The 23,881-nt window shown below is 36.9% G+C and overlaps 1 protein-coding gene across 1 annotated transcript in view; it reads right to left on the bottom strand.

The window, feature by feature from the left end:
* The window catches only part of LOC113898890 (triadin-like), a 159,542-nt gene extending 141,698 nt beyond the window's left edge, over window positions 1–17,844 (bottom strand). The window contains exons 1-3 of the mRNA XM_027552193.1: window positions 17,826–17,844; window positions 3,518–3,577; window positions 933–1,208 (exon numbers count right to left, since the gene is read on the bottom strand). Coding sequence (XP_027407994.1) covers window positions 933–1,208; window positions 3,518–3,577; window positions 17,826–17,844 — 355 coding nt within the window. The remainder of the gene's footprint in view (window positions 1–932; window positions 1,209–3,517; window positions 3,578–17,825) is intronic.
* Between the last annotated feature and the right edge of the window lie 6,037 nt (window positions 17,845–23,881).

The raw sequence follows: 23,881 nt of genomic DNA, 5'->3' as shown, positions 1-23,881 counted from the left end.
GAAGAAATAATTGATGCTTGAAGAACTTTATTTAATTAGCTTTGGAAAGAATACTTGATTTATATTCGGTTCACTTGGGGTTTGGTCTTAGTTCAATTACATACTAGTTTTCAATCTGGCCAAATTGTTTTCTCTTCCCAGAGGTAAATTTCTTCATCTGTTAAGTTAGGTAATTAATTGGGATAGTCTCTAACATCCTTACTATCTTAAAGTTTCAATTCATCCATGTTATCTTCAAAAAATGATGTTTTGTTATCTCATGGAAAAATTTAGTAAAAAAGACATCGTCCTCAAATATCTAATTATTTTACATTTTATAGGTAAACACTAAATTTTGAAAATAGATTCCAATTTTTATCTACATGTTTAGTCTCTTGAAAATACTAGATTGAAATTTCCAAAATATATTGATCACATAAAACCTATATTTTAAAATAAAAGGACAGATAAGATAAAATGGCTAAGTAGGAGGACACAGAACTCACCTGCCCCCACGAACACATCAAAAATACATATATATGTGGAGCAATGCTCACTGAAAACAAACTGAACATTGGCAAAAGACTCTTTTTATAACCAAAGCTCTGTAAAAAATACACACAAAACCAGGTAGGGAGGGAAGAGAAGCAATTAGGTTGGACCTGCACCTTTATGAGAGGATACAGAAGAGGAACAGGATTACACAGGCTTGGAGATTCCCTTCTGGGAAGTGAGCAGTTCAAAAGACATATAGGCCACCCCAGTCCTGGGTCTAACATCAAGAGTATGAGTCTCCTTAGCTGATTTGAAAACCAGTGGGACCGACAGCAGGGCTGGAGGAACATAGACTATGCTGGGGAAGAACACACACATGCTCACTTTTTCCTGAAACAAGGCAGAGGAAAAAAATTGAACTGCCTTTGCTTCTAGACAGTTTCTAGTGACCACCGCACTCGTGCCCCAGCCTGAGCCAAACACCCCTCCAGCCACGCTTGTTCTGTGGTGCAGCTCCACACCAGGGCAAAGGCCGCCACAGCTGAGGAGAACGCATAGTTGTAAAGGACAGAGCTGGCTCATCTGAATGGGGTGATGGCAGTCATTCCTGGCACTTATAGCAGATAGGAAGTGGACCAGAATTCGGCCAGTGCTGGGACCACCCCAGCCTGCACCCTGAACCACACTGAGCACACGCTCCAGCTCCTCTTGCTCTAACACTGCTCTACTGTACGCTGAAGGTGCCAATGCCCAGAGTCAGGAGAGCACACACTTAGCGGGAACAGAACCAGCTCCGTTTCGATTATCAGGGCTTCTCCTACAGCAACTTGGGACCGGATCCAGTCCTCAACAGGGTGCTATGAGCCTCAGAACAGAGAAGCCCATGCTTACACCTGGCTCTGGGCCTAGACCCTCCATGTCCAATCCCACATCCTACCATGGTGAGAGCAGCCACAACCCCATGGGAGAATGAGACTCATGCTCACATCAGATCCACCCCTCCCACCAAAGCCACTTGGCACACGCAGACCACAGAGGCACTCCCACACAAGGACAGCCTTCAAGACTGGGGTAGGCTACTGCATCACATAATATCATACAGAGAGTTAAGAAAAATGAGAAGATGGAGGAATTTGTTTTAAGTGAAAGAACAACAACAAAAAACTCTGAAAAAACAACAAGAAACAGAGATAAATGGTATCAGATAAAGAGTTCAAAGCACTAGTAATAAGAATGCTAATTGAATTAGTGAAAAAAATAGACAAACCATGATAATTTCAACAAGAAACTACAAAATATAAAAAAGAAACAGACAGAACTAAAGAATACAATAACTGAAATGAAAAACACACCAGAAGAAATTAAGAGCTGACTAGGTGAATATAAAATAAATAAGCTACATGGCTATATGGTACAACAGGGGAATACAGACAATATTTTATAGTAACTTTAAATGGAATATAATCTTTGAAAATTTTGAATCATTATGTTGTATACCTGAATACAATATAATATTGTAAATTATAATATGTTGTAAATCAATTTACTGTTGTAAATCAATTATATTTCAATACAAATACAAATGTATTAAAAATAAAATTACAAAAAGACACACATATGATACCATTTATATAAGGAATCTAAAAAATAATACAAAGGAACTCGTTTACAAAACAGAACAGACTCACAGATACAGAAAACAAACTTATGGTTTCTAAAGGAGAAGGTAGGGAGGGATAAATTAGGAGTATTGTTTAATAGATATTAAACATATTACATATCCCTATGTAAAAACTAGATAATTGACAAGGATTTACAGTATAGCACAGGAAACTATATTCAATATCTTATAATAAACTATGATGGAAAAGAATTTGAAAAATATTCATATACACATAACCAAATTGCTTTGGTATGTATCTGAAACTAACACAATATTGTAAATCAACTATACTTTAATATATATATAAATAAAATATGAGAAAGAAAATTGAATTTAGTAGATAGGACTGAATAGTTAGAAACTATGTTTTGTAGATAATCTATAATTTAGTAGATAATATTGAATATACAGAATCTATATTTTTCTAACATCAAACAATTGACAAATTTAGAATAAAAACTAGTTAATATAGTCTTCCAAAGTTTATAACATTACATTTATATTCTAACTGCTTTTTTCTTTGGTATATTATCAAGACAGTTTAGGCCCTTACTGGCTTAAAATATTGATCAAGATGATGCATTATCCTTCTTGAAAAAAGAAATCCTTAATGTCAGTGTTCTAAAATTAAACTCAAGGTGTAATACTGATTAAACTGTAAATCAGGTATGTTTGTACTAGTTTGCCATTGTTCTAGGAACTGCTACAAATTTAGCTACTTAACCCAACAACCAGAATCTATTATCTCCTGGTTTCCATAGTTCAAAAGTCTTGTTACAATGTCGCTCAAACAAGTTTTCAGCTTAGGGTCCACAATGCTAAAATCAGCTTGTCAACTGGGCTACATGTTGCTACATGTTCTGAAGAAGGGCTGGCTTCCACACTTCTTCAACATGTTGGCAGGATGCATTCCCTTCTTATACTTTCCGTGTGCCTCCCTCAATTTTCAAGCTAGTAATGGGGGCGAGTCCTTTTCACATGTCAAAATCTTTCTTTTCTGTCACTTCTCTATGTTTTTTAAGGTTCATGGGGATTACACTGAGCTCATCTGGATAATTCAGGAAAACCCCCATATTTTAGACCTATCTGAACTATTTTTGCAGACTGCTTTTTGCCATATAATGTAACACAGTCAAGGGGAAGACACCAAGGGGTGAAGGCCATGGGGGCCAAAATTCTGCCTGCCACAGACAGGAAAGCTCTTCAATTTCTTCTCATATTTGAAATGCTCTATTATTTTAAGTATTCACTTTTATTATTCTTTTACATATATCATTTCAAATATAAAGTCAAATTTTTTGTAAAGGAAATGCTAAATGCTTACAATCATCCAGCTGCTACCCCAAATATATTGCTTTTAAAACAGAAAGTATAACTTACCTTTTGCCACTGTCTTTGTTTCTGGTTTTTCTTTTTTCTGAATTTTTTCCTTGTGAGTTGCTTAAGCAGAAAATTTTATATTAGTACACACTTTTAATAGATTTCAAGACTAAGCTTTTTCTTTACCTCATTTTTACAGCCACCAAAATCATAGGCTAGTTTGATGACATTAATGAACCTAATCTAGGAATTTTTTAAAAATCACCAATTTAATAAAAACTATAAAAAAAGTTAATTTCAAAGACTTGGCATTAAGACTTAGAAAGCATTTGAAAGCTAGTCTCATCCTTCTGTTTAAAGTTACCATTCTAAACGGTATTTTGGAATTGTCTCCAGGAGAGACAAACAGAAAAAATAATTTTATAAGAATTTGTGGAAAGATGTATCATCTTATCAGGAGGAAGCTCTGTCTTTACAATTAAAAGAAATAATTAAATCAATATTAGAGCTTTGATTAAGAATAGTGTGTCTTAGGACTTGACTTCCCTGGCAGTCCAGTGGTTAAGACTTTGCCTTCCAATGCAGGGGGCGAGGGTTCAATCTCTGGTCAGGGAGTGAAAATCCCACATGTCACATGGTCAAAAAGTCAAAACATCAAATAGAAGCAATATTGTAACAAATTCAATAAAGAGTTTAAAAATGGTCCACATTAAAAAAAAATAAAGTAGTATGACAATATGAATTTATTGTATTGATTTCTATTTTCTTTACATAGACTAGTAAACTCTTGTGTCTCTTAATGGCTTAAGTAAATGAGTTCAGAGAAGTACAACAGCATGTGAAGGTTATTCCTATATTTCAAATGTATTAAACAGTGCAGTTTAATAGTTATCCAAATCACTATACATTTTTCAACATGTTTATACTATTTATTAAAGATTAATAAGGAGAGTTAAAGAAATTAAAGAAAATTAAAGATAAAATAGTAGATTTTAATTAAAACATCCAGGTTAAGGAAAGAGTCAAATTATTAGGGTAAAAAACTGGAGCCCTAATTATTTTCATTTTTCTAACTATATCCTAGGAATATTAATATCCATCAGTTTTACTTGTATTATAAAAGGAAAATGATGTGCTTAAAACATATATTTAAATAATCCTCTTAAAATACAGTCTATGAACGGTTTCCCCAGAATTTTTGAGAGATGATACAAGCCTCATAGAAAGCTTAGAGAAGAAAGTCCATGAGATCGTAGCAGCTATGGAGTTGCCGAGAGAGCAGGCGCCTTCACCTCCAGGGTTTCAGCCTTTCCACCCCTAAGCCTGCCCCATGGTCATCTCTACTACCACTTGGGGTTATGGGTAACAGTTTAGAAAATATTAGCTGAAGGAGGAATAACATTCAAGGTTATTGGGCTACAGCATAATAACTGTCTCATAAAAAGCAAATGCCTTTAATTGGTATACAGTAAATAAAAAGACACAACGGTTCTGTTTCAGCATCTCAATTTGGGTAAGTTTCCTTCAAATGTATGATTTAGTGGCAACAAATTCTCAATTAATTTTAATGAAAAGTATCTGGCCATTGTAAAGATTGAAAAATCACAAGAAATATAAGATTATTTCCTTTAGTCGGAGTACACAGAATCTGATGCCAATAACTGTGTAAGTCAATAGCTGGTAGGAAATGGACACCTGTTTCTAGAACAGAGAAGATGACTGTACTGAAATTCATGGATATTATCACAAAGTAAACCTTAATAAAAGAACAACTATTTAGTTCAAATATCCAAATGTGAGTTTAGAATAGATAAGAATGAAGCATGTTTCAACTGATCTGATTTCTAAGCATTGTAAATTCTAGCTAAATAGAATGCTGTACAAAATAAAATTGCTCAGTAGTCTATGTGTATTGTAGATACAAAAATCAGCTGAAATCTAGCCTAAATATCCTAGACATGATCCACTTTAAAACAAAAGCAAAAAAATTAACTTAGAATTTTATATCATATTAAAATGGATTTTTGATGAATTAAAGTTAAATATGAACTTAATTTTTAAAACTTGAGAGATATTACTAATTATTGAATTAATCCTTATATGAAGATTCAAGAGTAGAAATACCAAAAGAAAATATCAACATATCTAGCCACATAAAAATTCAAGAATATAAATAACACATGCTTATCACACATATGTACTCACACATGTCTATTCATACAGACAGAAACCCTTACATTAACTATGACACTGAGAAATGCATTTGTAAATGCAATAGGCCAGTTACATATAGCCAGTTTAGACACACACACATATCATCAGGAGAAACAGGAAGTAAGTGTGAAGAGTTACATAAATGTGTATCACTAAAAACCATATCTAAATCTTTAAATCTACAAATAATAAGTAATCAAAAGATAGAGTTAATATAGCTTAAGATATATATTTAAATATCTCCATTTAAATACTATGCAGCATTTTTAAAAGAATGAAGGAAATATCTATTTACTGATATGAAAAGACATCTAGGATGTATTATTAAATTATAAAGCTAGAATATAGGACATGCTAAATTATATGTAAAAATAGGGAGAGACAATAATATATATTGTCTTATAAAGGCAAAACAAAGTTTTGAAAAGATGCTCATAAAAGTAGCTTGCCGTCTGTTTGTGTGGGTAGATGAGAAAAGGGATCAGAGGGTGGGAGCAAGGCAGGAGCGTGCTTTCATAAGTACCTTTACATGTTAAACAGTGAGTGCACATTGCTTATTCTAAATAAATAAAAGCTAAAAAAGTTTTTAAATCCAGTCTAATAAATACATAATCACCAAATGCAAGTTAAAGTAATAGACTATACTTTTTAACCTATCAAATTAGCAATTATTTTTTGAAATTATATCCTCATTGGCTAAAAGCAGCCTCAGAACTGACAGGAGGAGAAATTGATACATTTCTAGAAAATAAATTGGTAATGAATTTCAGAGAGTCTTTAGTATTTTATTTCCTTTAACCCAGAAATTGTTCTTTTTACATTCAATTCTAAGGAAAATTATCATAATATAGTTTCAAAAAATAAATTCATGGTCATCTAAAATCTAACATAAGGAAGAAACGGTCAAACAGTGACGGGCCAATGAGTAAAACAGCAGTAAGAATAAATCCATACCTTTCTTCTCAGGTTTTTCTTTCTCTTTTACCTTGTCTTTTTCTTTATGTGTAACTGAAAAGAAAGATGATATTTTTCATTTAAATAAAGGGAATACAAGATGAGATGCATGGCAGTCCTTGATGTCAAAAATTACCTACTGCCTTTGGATATTTTTATTTAACTAGTATGAAGCTTTACATAGGTTTAAATGTTAATTATAGATATTTTAAATTTCTATTTTTATTTCATAAGTAAGGAAAAATTCACACCGAAACTAGTCTGATTGAAAAGAGTATCCCTAAACTTTTCCAAATCTTTAACTTCAGTTTAATGAATTGGAAAATTTTTTAAAATGTGAAAGTTGCTTAGTTGTGTCTGAGTCTTTACGACCCCATGGAATTCTCCAGGCCAGAATACTGAAGTGGGTAGCCTTTCCCTTCTCCAGGGGATCTTCCCAACCCAGGGATTGAACCCAGGTCTCCTGCATTGCAGGTGGATTCTTTACCAGCTGAGCCACAAGAAAAGCCCCAAAATGTATTATGCTATATGCCAAAGAAGGCCAACTCAATACTGGAGAAATACTAAAAATATAAAGACAAAAATACAGAGATAATCTAAATATGAAGCAAAGAACATTCAATCTAGTATATGCAATATATGTTAATCTTCTTCAGAAAATTTCCACACTAAAAGTTTTTGAAATTATACTGAGGCGAGACTAGAAGGACACCAAACTGTTTCAAAGAAAACAAAATGTAATTCAATATGAGCTATGATTCAATTAATTAATATAGTAGGGCTCAAATTTAAGTCATAATCTTCCCCTATAATTTAGTCATAACTCTTATTAATGGCACCTCCAATTATCCAACCTAGTAACTTGGGACTCATCCAGGATTCATCTTTTCGTTCTCATTTTTGTTCATTTGCCAAGTTTCTTCAATTCTACCTTTAAATATCCCTCTTACTTATCTTCTTCTATCCAATATTACATTTCCAACCTACCATTTATTTACACTAAAATATAGAAATTGGGTTAGGGATAGCGCTAGGATTCCCTGGTAGCTCAGCTGGTAAAGAATCTGCCTGCAATGTGGGAGATCTGGGTTTGAACCCTGGGTTGGGAAGATCCCCTGGAGAAGAGAAAGGCTTTCCACTCCAGTATTCTGTCCTTGAGAATTCCATGGACTATACAATCTATGGGGTCACAAAGAGTCAGACATGACTGAGCGACATTCACTCTCACAGAAAGAGCACTGGCTATGTGTTAAGACTTGGCTAGTCAAGACAGACTTCATCCTTGTCAACAATGGATGATGGATGCTAAACAAATAATTACAAAGGTAGTTAATTGCAGTTAAAATAATTGCTGCAAAGAAAATATTCAGGGACGCATCAGTTAAGTTCAGTTCAGTCGCCCAGTCGAGTCCGACTCTTTGCAACCCATGAATCACAGCATGCCAGGTCTCCCTGTCCATCACCAACTACCGGAGTTCACTCAAACTCACGTCCATCTAGTCAGTGATGCCATCCAGCCATCTCATCCTCTGTTGTCCCATTTTCCTCTTGCCCCCAATCCCTCCCACCATCAGAGTCTTTTCCAATGAGTCAACTCTTTGCATGAAGTGGCCAAAGTACTGGAGTTTCAGCTTTAGCATCATTCCTTCCAAAGAACACCCAGGGCTGATCTCCTTCAGAATGGAGAAGCATATCAATGTTTAAAATGAGACCTAATCTAATCTGTGTGCTTGGGAAAGGTCCGCTGGTAGAAATGAGATTTAAGAATGTGAATGATGAGAAGAAATTAACCTAGTAGGGGAGTGGGAAGGAGAAAGGGAAAGAGACCATTTAAAAGATGGACTATGATATCCTTCTTGGGTATATTATTATTATAAATATTATTACAATAATATCCTGAATAGTATCTTGAACACTTAGATTTTGATTTTTCTGAGTCTCCGAGTAGCCTCCCTAACATGAAAATCTGATCATATGTTGATCTGATAAAGTGTTAGTATCTCCCTCCTTGCCTAGCATGATAATCTGTCACAATCACAATAAACTGTGGAAAATTCTGAAAGAGATGGGAACACCAGACCACCTGATCTGCCTCTTGAGAAGTCTGTATGCAGGTCAGGAAGCAACAGTTAGAACTGGACGTGGAACAGACTGGTTCCAAATAGGAAAAGGAGTACGTCAAGGCTGTATATTGTCACCCTGCTTATTTAACTTATATGCAGAGTACATCATGAGAAACGCTGGACTGGAAGAAACACAAGCTGGAATCAAGAGTGCCGGGAGAAATATTAAGAACCTTAGATATGCAGATGACACCACCCTTATGGCAGAAAGTGAAGAGGAACTCAAAAGGCTCTTGATGAAAGTGAGAGCGGAGAGTGAAAAGGTTGGCTTAAAGCTCAACATTCAGAAAACGAAGATCATGGCATCTGGTCCCACCACTTCATGGGAAATAGATGGGGAAACAGTGGAAACAGTGTCAGACTTTATTTTTCTGGGCTCCAAAATCACTGCAGCCATGAAATTAAAAGACACTTACTCCTTGGAAGGAAAGTTATGACCAACCTAGATAGCATATTGAAAAGCAGAGACATTACTTTGCCAACAAAGGTCCGTCTAGTCAAGGCTATGGTTTTTCCTGTGGTCATGTATGGATGTGAGAGTTGGACTGTGAAGAAGGCTGAGCGCCGAAGAATTGATGCTTTTGAAGTGTGGTGTTGGAGAAGACTCTTGAGAGTCCCTTGGACTGCAAGGAGATCCAACCAGTCCATTCTGAAGGAGATCAGCCCTGGGATTTCTTTGGAAGGAATGATGCTCAAGCTGAAACTCCAGTACTTTGGCCACCTCATGCAAAGAGTTGACTCATTGGAAAAGACGCTAATGCTGGGAGGGATTGGGGGCAAGAGGAGAAGGGGACGACAGAGGATGAGATGGCTGGATGGCATCACTGACTCGATGGACGTGAGTCTCAGTGAACTCTGGGAGTTGGTGATGGACAGGGAGGCCTGGCGTGCTGTGATTCACGGGGTCGCAAGGAGTCGGACACAACTGAGTGACTGATCTGATCTGATCTGAGGTACTGTATCAAATATAAAAATATCTTATTATTCCAGTAATTTGACATTTGCTTATCAAACCAATCTTACATATGAGGAATTTACCTTTGAACTTTACATTCCACCTGTAACAAATGCTTGGAGTTCCATAAATATATGGAACTTTGCATTTCTGCCTGCTGTGCCATCACCAAGATTTCTCACACCCACATTTCCTCTGTTTCATGCAACCTTTCAGCCCTGACTCAAATGCCTCTTTCTCTGCAGAGTGTTCTTTCATCTCCACTTATCCCAAGAAGGTGAACTCTCTTTAGAGGCTATGCCCTACTGTTTTATTTTTTTATCCTAGCCATCACATGGTATCAGTCACATGGTGGACTCATTAGATATTATTGAATGAGAAAATTTCTAAAATATTATAAGAGCTATTTTTATCATGTAGTACAGTTCTATTTACTGGTGATGTTGTATAGATATAATATAATATGCATTGCTTGCTTGCAATCATTAACATTTTTTACATTAAAAAAATTCTTAAATAATTAAATCTCAGTGAGAGAAGAAACAAAGATCATCCAGACATTGTTTCTACTTTCCACATTCAATGATTCTTTTGGGTTTTCTAAGTTTAATATAAAAATCTCACAAAATAAGAGAGGACATCAGCACTCACACATGACCAGAAATAGCTTTGATTTCTTTGGATCACTATTAATTAAGCTGAAAACCAAAAGAAAGTCCTGGCAAGAACAAAGCCTCTTTTAAAGTTTCTCTAGGGGAAAGGAAGTTTGCATGAGATAAGCTTTGCTTTTGGAACCCTGGTTAGCTAGACCCCCAGGAGACAACCTAATCTGTGTCTCTGCTTCTGTGAAGGACCAGACCTCAGCCACCCTGGACAGCTGGTTGTCCATTCCACTAAAGGATTTCCCAATTGATGTGTACATGAGCATAAATGGAAGAATTAATATGAAATCAAAAGAGCAAGGGGGCTGAATTCAGGCTCAAATTAGCATATTAATGCCTTATTCCTATTACTCTGGGGAAAAATCCAGTTCCTCACAGTCTAAGTTTTGATTTACAGACACAGTCCTGTATGCTGAAACTTCATTATCCTCTTCAGAAATGGTACCATAATACTGCTCAGTGAAGCAGCTGGAATCACATGCTCTAGGGAGCTGTTCACCACAGCAGACAGCCTCTGAAACTCCTTGGATGAAAACTTCAAACTTTGGCAAGACTGAGCTCAGACACTGAGGTTTGATATTACTTTGATCAAAACTGTGCCACCATCAATATCTGCCATAATAATCCCTCTAAAATAAAAGTAATCTGCTACAACAGTTACATTAGGTCCTGTGTCTGTTTGCTTAGAGTTCACAGAAGTTTTCATATGAAAGAAGAAAAAGGTACCTTTCTCGTCACCAGCTCTGTTGGCAAGTTACATCTTAGCTAGGACAGTTTTAACTCAGAGCAGAATAAGCTTGTTGCACCTGCTAGAGCTTAATTTGTTTGTCACCCTTATTTACAAGAAACAAAAGTCCCTTCGGCAGGCTGACAATTAAAAACAAACGGAATCCGCCAGTTGGAGCGGACCTGATGTTTGGCATCTGAGTTGGCAGGGCCCCGCCGTTCCTGCACTTGCCCAGACTCTGACCTTTCCCTGACCAGAACACTCAGCTCAGCTCAACTCCAAAGTGCGCCTCTCGTCCTCCCCGCATGTCCCCTCTCCAGCACTCTGCCAGCTGTGCTCTGTGCTTCCACAGCTCCTGGTCCTGGCAACCTGCCAGGCGGACTCTGTGTCCTTTGCTGAAGTGTATCAGTGCTCACAGTGAGCTGACCCTGGGTTCTTTTAATGGGCACTACACTCCCAAGGGGCCAAGCAGCAGGCATTGAGGGCCAGGTTGTCAGAATCCTTTGCAGTTCTCTCTGCTCTTAGTTCAAACTCAAAAGTTTTGGCATCGAATGTTTTAAAGTACTGATTTATATAGGCTACTCTATTCGTTAATTGATGGTTAGCAAGAAAATTTAATGAAGCAAAATTCTGGAACATATACTTGATTTCAGAGCTATTGGACAGGACTAATCTTGGGTATCTAAAGCAAAAGGAATCAGATAGCACATTACCTTTGAATTGTAAAAGAATTTGGGGAGCACCTTGGTGGCTCAGATGGTAAAGAATCTGCCTGCAAAGTGTAAAACCTGAGTTCCATCCCTGAGTGGGGGAAAATCCTCTGGAAGAGAAAATGGCAACCCACTCCAGAATTCTTGCCTGGAAAATCCCATGGACAGAGGATCCTGGAGGGCTAAAGTCTGAGGGGTCCCCAAGAGGTGGACACAACTGAGAGACTAACCTTTCACTTTCATTTGGGGAGCGTGATTACCTGTAACAGATTTCACTGATTTTTCTTTTTGTTTTTAATATATTATTATTATTATTGCTATTTTTACTTATTTTTTGGTACGCCACACTGCATTTGGGATTTTAGTTCCCTGGCCTGGAATTTAGGATCTTAGTTCCCAGATCAGGGACCAAACTCACACCTTCTGCATTGGAAGTGCAGAGTCTGAAAAGCTGGACCATCAGGGAAGTGCCCCTCACCAAGTTTTCTTTTAATTAACTGCTCTATTTCTCAGATTTCTGGCACTTCTGTTGTGGGAGGTATTAGCACTGAAGTGGTTTATAAATTTTAAATAGGTCAACATTTTAAACAGCTTCATAAAATTCATATATATTCACGTTTCCATTCATCATTTTTTATGAAAGAGCAAGATACACATTCATTTTAAACCCATTTTTAAAAATTTTGCTTTAGCCACCGCTAAATAAAAATGCCAGATGTACTTTTGGATAGTGTATATCTCTGTGTGCTTCTTCTTTGTAATTTTAATGTGTTGAATCTTAATTTTGTGCTAAGACAAAATGATCTACACACTTTAAATGATGATAATGAACTCAGTAGAAAAGCATTCTTGAGTAGAGAAACAGTTCTTTATGATTGTACTTTCCATTTTTCTTAAAGGAAGAATTTATCATTTTTAACATAAGCACACAATGTTAGAGCTGGGAGAACCTAAGAGATCAATTAGCCTGAATTTCTTTGTCCATGGATAAGAAAATACAGCTGCCTAAGTGTCCACGGTAGAGCAGAATAAGAACATAGTTATTCTGTTGCTAAACTAGTACTCTCCCCACAAGACCATGCTGTCTTGTCCATCCCAGGTCCTGTGCAGACTTGTCCTTATGTGCCAAAGTGCTGATTAGATTTCCTGAGCATGTTATCGGCAATCTAGCCTACAACAATGCACACACTTCTTTTTCATAGTAAAATTATATTTATTTATGTATTAAAGTGAAGATTAGGCAAATTATCTAAGGTTACAAAGCTCATTTGATACATACGCTTTCAATTACAAAATAGATCTTTTAATTCTAAAGGATTGGTGTTACTCCCAAATCTGATTTAATTGTAGGAGTAATTTCTGCTTCACCTGGGGCTACATGGCCACAGTCAGAACTGTAATCGTTTCCTCATAAAAGAATAATCGCTATGGAGGAGGAGAAGTATAGCTTTGTATAGGGCCTACTGTTCTCATTTTCCAGGTTTATCATACACAGCAGCCAGAGAAGAAAATAGGATATATTTTGCACTTTAAGGAGTCAATTAAGTCCAGCTGAGAGAAGGCAAAAGTGAGTTTATACAACATGGGATGACTAAATTAATCTGTGGACTTGAGAGCTCTTTCATAAAGGGCTCCAGGATATTTAGATACATTTTAATGCCCTGTCCTCTCTGGCATTTGAGTCTCAGCTTCAGCCAAATCCCTTGCCAACCTATGATTCCAGTCCTATAATTGTTTCTCAGAAACAATCCTAAACCAGTCTCTTAACCCTTTTTTAAAAAGGTCTGCTGACTTTAATTATGTTACGGAGAAAAGGTATGTAACCTTATTTGGAAACATAGTCTTTACAGAGGTAATCAAGTTAAAATGAGGTCAGGAGGGTAGGCCCTAATACAATATGACTGGTGTTGTGATGAAAAGGGGAAATTTGGATAGAGAAAGAAGAACACAGCAGGCAGCGACAGAGACCGGGAAGAAACACCATCTGAATCTGAAGGCAGAGACTGGAATGATTTGTCTACAAGCCAATGAAAGCCAGCACACCCTTCCAGTTCCTTCACCCCCTACCCCAGTCCACCGAAGGTGGGAAAAAGCCTGCAGATTCTCCCTCACAGCCCTGTGAAGAACCAACCCTGCTGAAACCTTGACTTTGGACTTTTAGCCTCTATGACTGGGAGACAAGAAACTTCTGCTATTTTAAACCACCCAGTTTTCGGTACTTTGTCACGCCAGCCCTAGGAAACTAATACTAACACTAATCCCTGGACTCCTCTTGTGCTCCCTCAACAGAGTTCCTACCAGGTTCCTTGAGGACTGACCCCCTGAACTAGCTGTTACATCTTCCGTTAAAGGTTCTAGAGTGCACACCTAAATCTCAAATTAAGGCCCTGCCAGAAAACCTACTCAGGAACTGAGGCAAGCAGCTGTTTCCTCAAATAGTGTTTCTCCTCCAGGATATTTCCTATAATAATAATCTTCCTGTAATGCAGGAGACAGCCGTTTGATCCCTGGGTCAGGAAGATCCCCTGGAGAAGGAAATGGCAACCCACTCTAGTATTCTTGCCGGGGAAATCCCATGGACAGAGGAGCCTGGTGGACTACAGTCCATGGGGTCGCAAAGAGCTGGACAGGACTCAGCAACTAACACTTTCACTTTCCTTCAGGACATCTCTTTTTGGAGCACTCACCACACGACGGTTAGGCTGTGTGCTTGGTTGTTTAGGTCTCTTCTTAGATTGAGTCCTATTCTTTGAATTCTTAGTGCTCAGTAGAGTGTTTGGCACAAAGTAATTGCAATGAATAAATTAATATGTATTACTGCCTAATGGCTATAGCCAGTTTTTCTATTTACACATCTGTCTGCTGGGTCACTCCTCCATTCCCACCAATTGGCCTACTCAGATGTTAATTACATGCCCTTCCTCAGCACACACCCTGCCTTGTAAATTACCTCCCTATTCCTAAAGGTCAGTTCTCCACATGAACACTTGAAAACCCAAGTGGATGTAGCAGACACCTATTGCTCTGAATGCTTAAAAGGCCCTTCTATTGTCTAGGAGCCATTCTAGAGAGACAAAATGCTCTCACCTAGTTATATGTTTATCATCAAGTTCTAGTCTTTTCTGGTTTACTTTGTTCTATGAATATATTGATATGTTTAATAGTTAAGTAGAAGCGTAACTGTTATCTGAAACCAACAATTAAATTTGCAATTGAAAAAGAAATAAGATAATACTCAATTAAAGAGTAAACACATGGAGGGAAAAAAAGGGGGAGAAGTAAAAAATGAATTACTATTTTTCGCTGGATAATTGAATTTTGCTAATTTGATAATTGAATTTCTTTCTCTTTTTTTGTACTTTCCAAAGTGTCCAAATTAATCTGTATTACTTTAACTGATATTATTATATTATATACTTATTGTGGGTTTTTCTGATTACACGTTACAGACAGTTTTTGTTTTAATTTGGAACTGTTAAATTCTTCAGTTGCCTCTGACCAAATAAATTTGACATTACAGTGGCCTAGTTAAAGTTTCATAATTATATATATTTGAAAATAAACACAGAAATGGTAAATGAAATAGCTCTCCATCAGAATCAAGTCAATATTAACAAAATAGAGAAAACAAATGCTTTACTAATTAATTCATTGATATTTCAACATATGTTGAGTGTGTTTCATATGTTTGGCACTTTAGAGATATTAGAATGATTTTTGAGGAGACGGAAGGTGGCGGAGGAGTAGGTGGAAGTGGAGTATATCTCTCTCCACAGATATATCAGGAATACACCTTCAGACACAGGAGATTTTGCAGAACACCAGCTGACAGCGGGCAGGAATACCTGACCACTGGTAAAGAATATATAGAAGCACCCAAAACACGGTAGGATGAAGAAAGTAGTGGGGAAAAAACAGACTGGACCTGCCCTTGGCGAGTGGGGGAACTGAAGCAAGGGTCCCATCCCCATATGGGGCAATTGTTTGGGACAGAGGATATTAGAATTGTTTTCAATTTAATATAAGCACACAAACTCAGAGCTGATCCAATCCTGAGAGACCACTGAGTCTGAATCTCTTTGTTCACTGATAAGGAAACACAGAATCATATGAGCAAATGTCAACACAGACCTAGAACATACAAGAAGACAAACTGTTTCTGCTCCCAGTGAGTTAGATCCACATACCCACATTTAAAATTTGGTGTCAAAATGCTTTAAAGGTTGAAGGCATGGATGTAAAGTAGCATGGAGGAAGTAACTAAATGCTCACAGAGTGAGCAATAGCAAAGGAGGCCTATTGAAGGATTTGACTTTCCATCTGAGAATCAAAGAAATGAGCAGAAGCCTGCCCTGTGGCTGATGGTCAAGAGGACAGGCATATAAAAGCACAGAATTACGAGATAGCAGCAGGGCTGGCTTAGGGACTGCCCGACAGTTCAGTCTGTGGCATGGGGTTGGGGGTGTTGGTGGGGTCTGGACTGCAGTGCTGGTGCGAAGCAAGGAGAGAGTTGGGAATGGAAGGGACTAATGAGGAGGTTGCAGAGTAAGGACGGTAAGCAGTAAAGTGGACAAAGCTGGAAATGTGTAGGGCTATCTATTAGTGATCATATGATGAGGGCCTTTTATCTCAGGACAGACAGTGTGGCTTTTATCTCTGTATATAGCACTGTGATGACAACAGATAGATTTAAGCCCATGAGTATGATTCATATGGATTTGAGAGGTTAATGGGGGCTTCCATAGTGGCTCAGACAGTAAAGAATCAGCCTGCAATATGGGAGACCTGGGTTCGACCCCTGGGTTGGGAAGATCCCCTGGAGAAGGAGATGGCAACCCACTCCAGTATTCTTGCCTAGAAAATCCCGTGGACAGAGGAGCCTGGTGGGCTAATGCAGGGGAGGCCTGAGAGGTTAAGGCAGAAGTTACTTAAGAAGTGACTGTCACAACCTAATTGGTAGATGATTGTAGAAGGGATAATAATGGGAGAGGAGAGGTGAGAATGGACTAAACTAGAGTGAAAAGGGAGGACAACAAGGGGCTAAGCAGGATTGGGCTTTGGTGTTGAAAGACACCAACAAGTCAGGGATTGCAACTCAAAGGTCCTCAGAGATAAAGCAGATAGATAAATGTCTACTCCAGTAGTGACAAGGGAGAATGGAGGAGACTGATAAACAGAGGGTGCAGGTTCTACCTAATGACATCCAGGTGTAAGTTATTTTAACATACTGGCTGGTCAAAGAGAACTTCTGTGGGATATACTTGAACTCTAGGCCAGGAATTTGACTATATTCTAACCATGACCTCTCATTTGAAGAGGTTGACTTGAATTCCAGCCTTACCTCCCAAACGTTAAAGGAACCAGGATGGAATCTGCATATGGATATATATATATATATACATATTTGGCTTAAAAGAAAATTACAACCTCTTCTTTCTATTTTATTTTTGGCCGTGCTGGGTCTTCAATGATGAACAGATTTTTCTCTAGTTGAGGTGAGTGGGGGCTGCTTTCAAGTTTCAGTGTATGGGCTTCACATTGTGGTGGTTTCTCTTTTTGCTGGGCGTGGGCTCTGGGACACGTGGGCTTCAGTAGCTGTGGCACATGGGCTCAGTAGTTCCCAGGCTCTAGAGCACAGGCTTAGTAGTTGTGGCACAGAGGCTTGGTTGCTCCACATCATGTAAGATCCTTCTAGAACAGGGGTCATACCCATGTTACCCTCATTCCCAGGTAGATTCTTTACCACTGAGCCACCAGGGAAGGCCTGGATATATATACTTTAAAACCTATCCAGATGATTCTAAGGTCCAGTCAGGGGTGCATACCACTTTAGGTCAAAATGACTCCTAACTTTTTAGCTTGAATAACATGGGTGAATGGTGATATTAATTTTTAGGACAAAGAATACAGAGGAGTGAAGACATTTTGTGCAACAGAAGTTAATACACCAGCTTCTGCATAACATATCTCTTTAGACTCAGATATTTGCTGGCTTGTCTGTAATCATTGCAGGCTACTATTACCTCGGATATACTCTACCATTCCATATAAGAATTCAAGTGCTTTGATAACAAATTCCTAACTATCTATCATATATAACCATAACTGATATGCAATGTGGCATAGAGAAAATATTTATCTAGACAAATGAGCAGTTATAAAACCACATTTATTTTCACTGAAATACTTGGGAATAGAAAGCACGTTTTATCCTGTTCTACCTGGATGAGGAAACTAAGCAGTAAAATGAAATTTTTTGTTCATACTTGCACGAAAAAAAAAAATTGTAGAAAAAGTATCTCTGAAGCCTATTTCACTGTTGAACAACTGAAGCTCCATTTTCTCTTTCTTGAGAAATGTTCACTTTCCCAAAATATATTTCATCTATTCAGGAAATATATTCAGGTACTAATCTCTAGCCCAGCCTTTCAGAAGTTTATTTTAAACTTCAGCCAGATTCACTGTTTTAATTATGCAAAACTCACTTGTTTAATAAACCCACTCTACAGCCCGCTGCTCAAAGTCTTTAACAGCAGGATTCTAATAGAGCCAGGTCCAAAATGCAAATGGTACCATCTGTATCACCACATCCACTCCAGCAGCATTGCTATTAGATTAGTAGTACAGTCTGCAAGATAAAACAGCAGACACCCAAATCATGTGGAACCAGTTGAGTTTCTGTTTAACCTCCAGCCGATAGAAACACATAACCAGTTCAGTGATGGCTAGCTTAGTCAATCCATAGCCAAGAGCTGTGTCCAATTTCCCTGACTAAAGGAATTAAGAACCAAAAGGGAAAGGGAGTAGAAAGAAGACGTTAGTTCTCTAAGTCCAAATATAAATAGGTTTCAACTGAGTAACCTTCATTGTCCCTGGTTGTATAAAGATTAGCTGACCAATCTGGAACTAATTCAAACATTAGGATTAAAGACATAATATTTGCAGAATGATTTGAACTCTTCACAAAAAGAAAGTACATGAAGTATATTAAAAAAGAAAACATGGTATTTTAGTGTGGAATCACATACTGGTATAATTTCAGCTTAATTAGAACTTGTATGAAATTACTACTTGAAACTTTGATATTTGTACAGATCATTTTGTACTAGTCAGTTTTTGACATAATAAATATTAGACAACATTCGATTTTCATCCAGGAAAACTCTTTCATTTTCAGTCTGCATCACACAAATTCAGTAATAGTAAGGTTTTTATTTTTGCTCTGGCTCACCCACTATCACATGAGACTGACCACTGGGGAAACTGGGGCATCTTAAGAAACATGTTCTTTTGAATGTTTTTGCTTCCTATAAGTGTTTTTCATTTTTTTTAAGTTTTAGGACTACATGGGTCACTCCTAGAAAAATGATGCTTGCAAGATGAACAAGACAATGCTGGCCATTATTCGTACGCTTCAAATGCAAGATTTCAGTTACGAGATTCAGTTGAGCTGAAAAGGACATTAATTATCATGCTGTCATTGTGCCTCTACTCCTTGAGACTGTTTAAGCAAGCTCTGAGACCACAGCAGTCATCAGTGAGATAGGACAAAACTTTTATTTCTATGCTGACTATTTTGAAGGTATTGCATGGCATAAAAAAATTCAAGTTAAAAAGAACCGAGCTCTGATTTATTATATTAACTGATTAAAGACAGAAAATTGCTTGCTAATAGGTCAAAATATATGTTTGTGGTACTAGCTTAATAAACAAAAGCTGACTGCAAATAACTGAAAGACTGTCACCCATTTTGAAGTTATTCTGATCCAATAATTAAGCATTATATATTTATACAGAGTTTCCCTAGAAGTAAATTTACTTAAACACTATCAAAAATTAAGACAAAACAGCACAAAACATAAAAATTTTCCATTCTCTCATGTAAATGTACAAAATATATACCCTGAATAAAAACAAGATTAAACATAAAATTCAACACTTACCTTTAGTTTGTATTTTCTTTTCAGGTTTCTCCAGTTTTTCAGTCTTTTCTTTGTGTATTTCTAGGAAAAATTATGATTTGCTTTTAAAAACTCTTTTTGAAAATGTACAAAATATAAATCATAACTATGATCTAAATGTCATAATATTACCATGAAGTCCAAATTATTTTATCCAACAAATTTATAGGTATCTAAAAGGAAAGAATCATTGAAACATATTGCCACATAAATCCCTCATTTATTGATATAAGGAAATACTTGAAGTTATCTAAAAATTAGAGTTATTGAAAAAGCTTAAAACTTACATCAGTAAATGTTGTCACTGTTTTCAGTGCTAAATCTGATCACAAATTATAATTATGTTTTATTTCAATTACTCTCAATACAAATTAAGGCTCCTTAGTAAAAATGTCATTTAGATTTAGAAAGATTTAGTTTTTACATATTAAATTAAGAATTTGTGAAATGAACTGTAACTATCTAATAAATATATCTCAGAAGTATTGATTCTAAGCCATGTTTAGAATCAAAATTTGGCATTGCATTTAACCAATAATTACTGCAAGCAGATAGACACATTTCATAGAATTAGTTAGCTATTACATTTTTTCTAAATATCAGGTTTTAAGACATATATTTGATTTGCTGCTAGTTCAGTATATATACATTGCCAAGGCTTAGAAAATATAGTTAATTCTGAATTTGCAGTTAATTTGGACAGAAGTAAATTTGAGATTAGAGTTTACAAATATGATTACTACCTCTGAAAAGAGACTTAGTCTTAAATACCATGGTGTTTCTTATAAAAATGCTAATGAGTTTTACTTATTTATTTATCATAACTTTATTCTACAGATGGTCTGAGATGGTGCTAATTACTGTACTTATTCTAAATTTTCCATTTGTATGTTTGAATTTGCATTTTTATGATTTTTCTGGATGTCTAAAATCAAGATCAACTAGAGGAAAATACTAAAATCTTCAGAAAAGACAGTTTCTTTCACTCACCAGTTAAAGAAATAATCACATTGTGAAGATCTCCTCCCCTCATTTTCCCCATTAATCAGTTATACTATTTATAAAGCCACTCTTCTACCCTTATCCCTTCATGACTGAAAATGGCAATGGAGATACAGAAGAGTTAAGATTTCCAACTACATTTCTGGAAAAAAAAAAAAAACAACAGAAAAAGCCTTCAAGGTGCATGGAACGATTTCCAAAGAGCATAGGAAACATTTACCTTCCAGCTTCTCTCATTATTATTATTATTAATCTCTACTTTATGCCTCCAGATCTTACTCCAAAGCATGGTTTCTCATCCTAGCATTATTGATTTTTGGATTGGGAAAAATCATTATTTGAAGGTGGGTAGGGCTATTGTGTGCACTGTAGAGTACTGAGCAGCACAGCACCCTATTAAATGATTCTAGATGCTACGCCATCCCTAGTCATGACTACAAAGAATGTCATTAGATATTGTCAAGTGACCTTTATTGACAATTTATATCTTTAGAGCAATCACTCTTTGTCACCCATATTGCCCAATGCAGTGGCCACTAGACATGTGTACATGTTAAGGATATGATATGTGATTAATCTGAATTGAAATGTGCTATAAATGTAAGTACAAAACGGTTTATGAAGACTTAATGCTAAAAAGAATAAAATATATCATAATTTTTATATTACTTACATATTGGAATGATATTATTTTGGACATATTGTGGTGGTTTTATTTGTGTGTCAACTTGGCTAGGCTATGATCTCGAATCATCCAAATGAACACTAATCTAGAGGTTGAAAGTGAAAGTCACTCAGTTGTGTCAGACTCTTTGCGACCCCATGCACTACACAGTCCATGGAATTCTCCAGGAAAGAATACTGGAGTGGGTAAACCTTTCCCTTCTCCAGGGGTTTTTCCCAACCCAGGTCTCCTGCATTGTGAGCAGATTCCTTACCAGATGAGACACAAGGGAAGCCCAAGAATACTGGAGTGGGTAGCCTATCCTTTCACTAGCAGATCTTCCTGATCCAGGAATCAACCTGGGGTCTCCTGCATTAGAGGCAGATTCTTTACCAACTGAGCTATCAGGGAAGCCCAATGTAGAAGTTTCTATGAAGGTATTTTGCAGATATAATTAAAATTCCTAGTTTATTGATTTTTAAATAACATAATTCTGGATCATCTGGGCGGGCTTGTCTGATTCTATTGAACGGTCTTAGAAACAGGTTTGAGGTTCCCTGGGAGAAAGAATAAAGTCTTTGGGTGTACAACGCTTTGGTGCATGTACATGGGCTCAAGCTTGCTCATGATTTTTACTTTCTAACTGCCTGTCCTGTGCCTTCTGATTTGCTCAGCCAGTCTGCACAATCACATAGGCCAATTCCTTGCAACAAATGTCTTAATAGATAAATATACCTGCATAATTTCCTACTATTTTTACTTCTTTGGTTGAGATCTGACTGATACTAAAGATTAAATAAGAAATATTATTCAAATTAATTCCATATTTTTCTTTTTGTGCTGTGCTCAGTCATGTCGGACTCTTCATAATCCCATAAACTGCAGCCCACCAGGCTCCTCTGTCCTTGGCATTCTCCAGGCAAGAACAGTGGGGTGAGTAGCCATTCCCTTCTTCAGGGGATCTTCCAGACCCAGGAATCGAACCAAGGTCTCCTGCATTGCAGGCAGATTCTTTACAGCTACCAGGGAAGTTCTTATTTTATTTTTCTTTTTATAATTTTATAATGTGGTTACTCAAAAAAAATTTAAATATACATGTGGCTCACACTATATTAGTTTTGGACAGTACTGGTCTGGTCCTGGGGCAGGCAAATTACCTTTTTAGGTCATCTACAGGGTTGAATCTTCTATAAATGAATCATAAAACCAAACTGAAAATGCTCCCTTGCCCATACCATTCTCCTTCCTCCCTCCTATTTAAACTACCAGAAGCAATGGAGAAGACTGGTGCCTTGTATAATTCAGTCTGATTAAGTAAAATGATTCAGAGTGGTCAAAGATTTAGAGTGGTCTTTGCAAGCACCAAGGGAATCATCCTTAAGAAATAATTTCTTATTCCCAAAGGGGATTAATTTCTATATTCTATTTGAATACAGAAATGGGATGAAACATTCTAAATTAAAAATTTATATAAAATGTTGCATCTTCTGTGACTGAACTATTGTTGAAGCTATCATTACTTTTCTAGATTGACTACTTTTCTGCATCTCCTCACTTTCTTAGTTAGTAACTGCTTGAGTCTGCAATTTGGAACTCAGAGAAGGCCTCAGAGACTAAGGCCTCTTTTATCCCCTACAAACAAGAAATGGGTGATACAGAGAGGCTTTCAGTCCAGGGAGCCCCTGAGGGTCCTGCTCATTACAGTCTCAAGGACAAAGTCCTAACTTTTTCTATTTCTGATTCTGAACTTCAGCTTTCAATAAACTAAGACAGCTCCACTGATCTGGAAAGATACATTCAGATTTTTTGAAAGTGGGAGTCCCAGATTAAAACTCACACACACACACACAGTGTGTGCACATACAAGTCTCTACGGCTAACAGTGAAATATAATGACTTACATAGATAGTGTTTTGCAAAAACATCATCAACAATTTTTTTTATTTGATGATCTCTTGAAGACTTAGTATTTCTGTACACATAAGTGCAGACAGGCACAACCAATTTTGTAAAGGCATACACACATACATTTATTTGCTTGTAGATGACAAAAGAAACTTATTTCTGATGATTCTGAATTGGAACTGATTTTGCTACCGTGAAACACATCTCTTTGGCATAAGGCAATCAAAGCCCAGTAGATTCAGAAAAAGCTCTTTACCTTCCCTTCAAGTGCCTAAATATACATGGAAAGATGGCCTGTACCAAAGAGAAAGCTATAACCAGAGATACAAGAAACTTACCTGTATAACAGAACAATCTTTATTTTCCAAACATCTATTGTCCCTTCTTCTGAATGGCCTTCCTTCCCTTTGTGTCCTCAGACCACTCTCCCTTTCCTTAGCTCAGGATGCTAATTATATGTCTTAAATACTTGGCTGCCCTTCGGGTTTCTTATTTTTAATGAGGCTTCCATATGTACGAACTTTATTGTTCTCCTTTTAGTCTGTCT

Source organism: Bos indicus x Bos taurus, chromosome 9 (genome assembly GCF_003369695.1).
Source record: "Bos indicus x Bos taurus breed Angus x Brahman F1 hybrid chromosome 9, Bos_hybrid_MaternalHap_v2.0, whole genome shotgun sequence".
Taxonomy (NCBI): domain Eukaryota; kingdom Metazoa; phylum Chordata; class Mammalia; order Artiodactyla; family Bovidae; genus Bos; species Bos indicus x Bos taurus.
The sequence above is the reverse complement of the archived record's forward strand: the minus strand, read 5'-3'. Positions and strand labels throughout refer to the sequence as shown.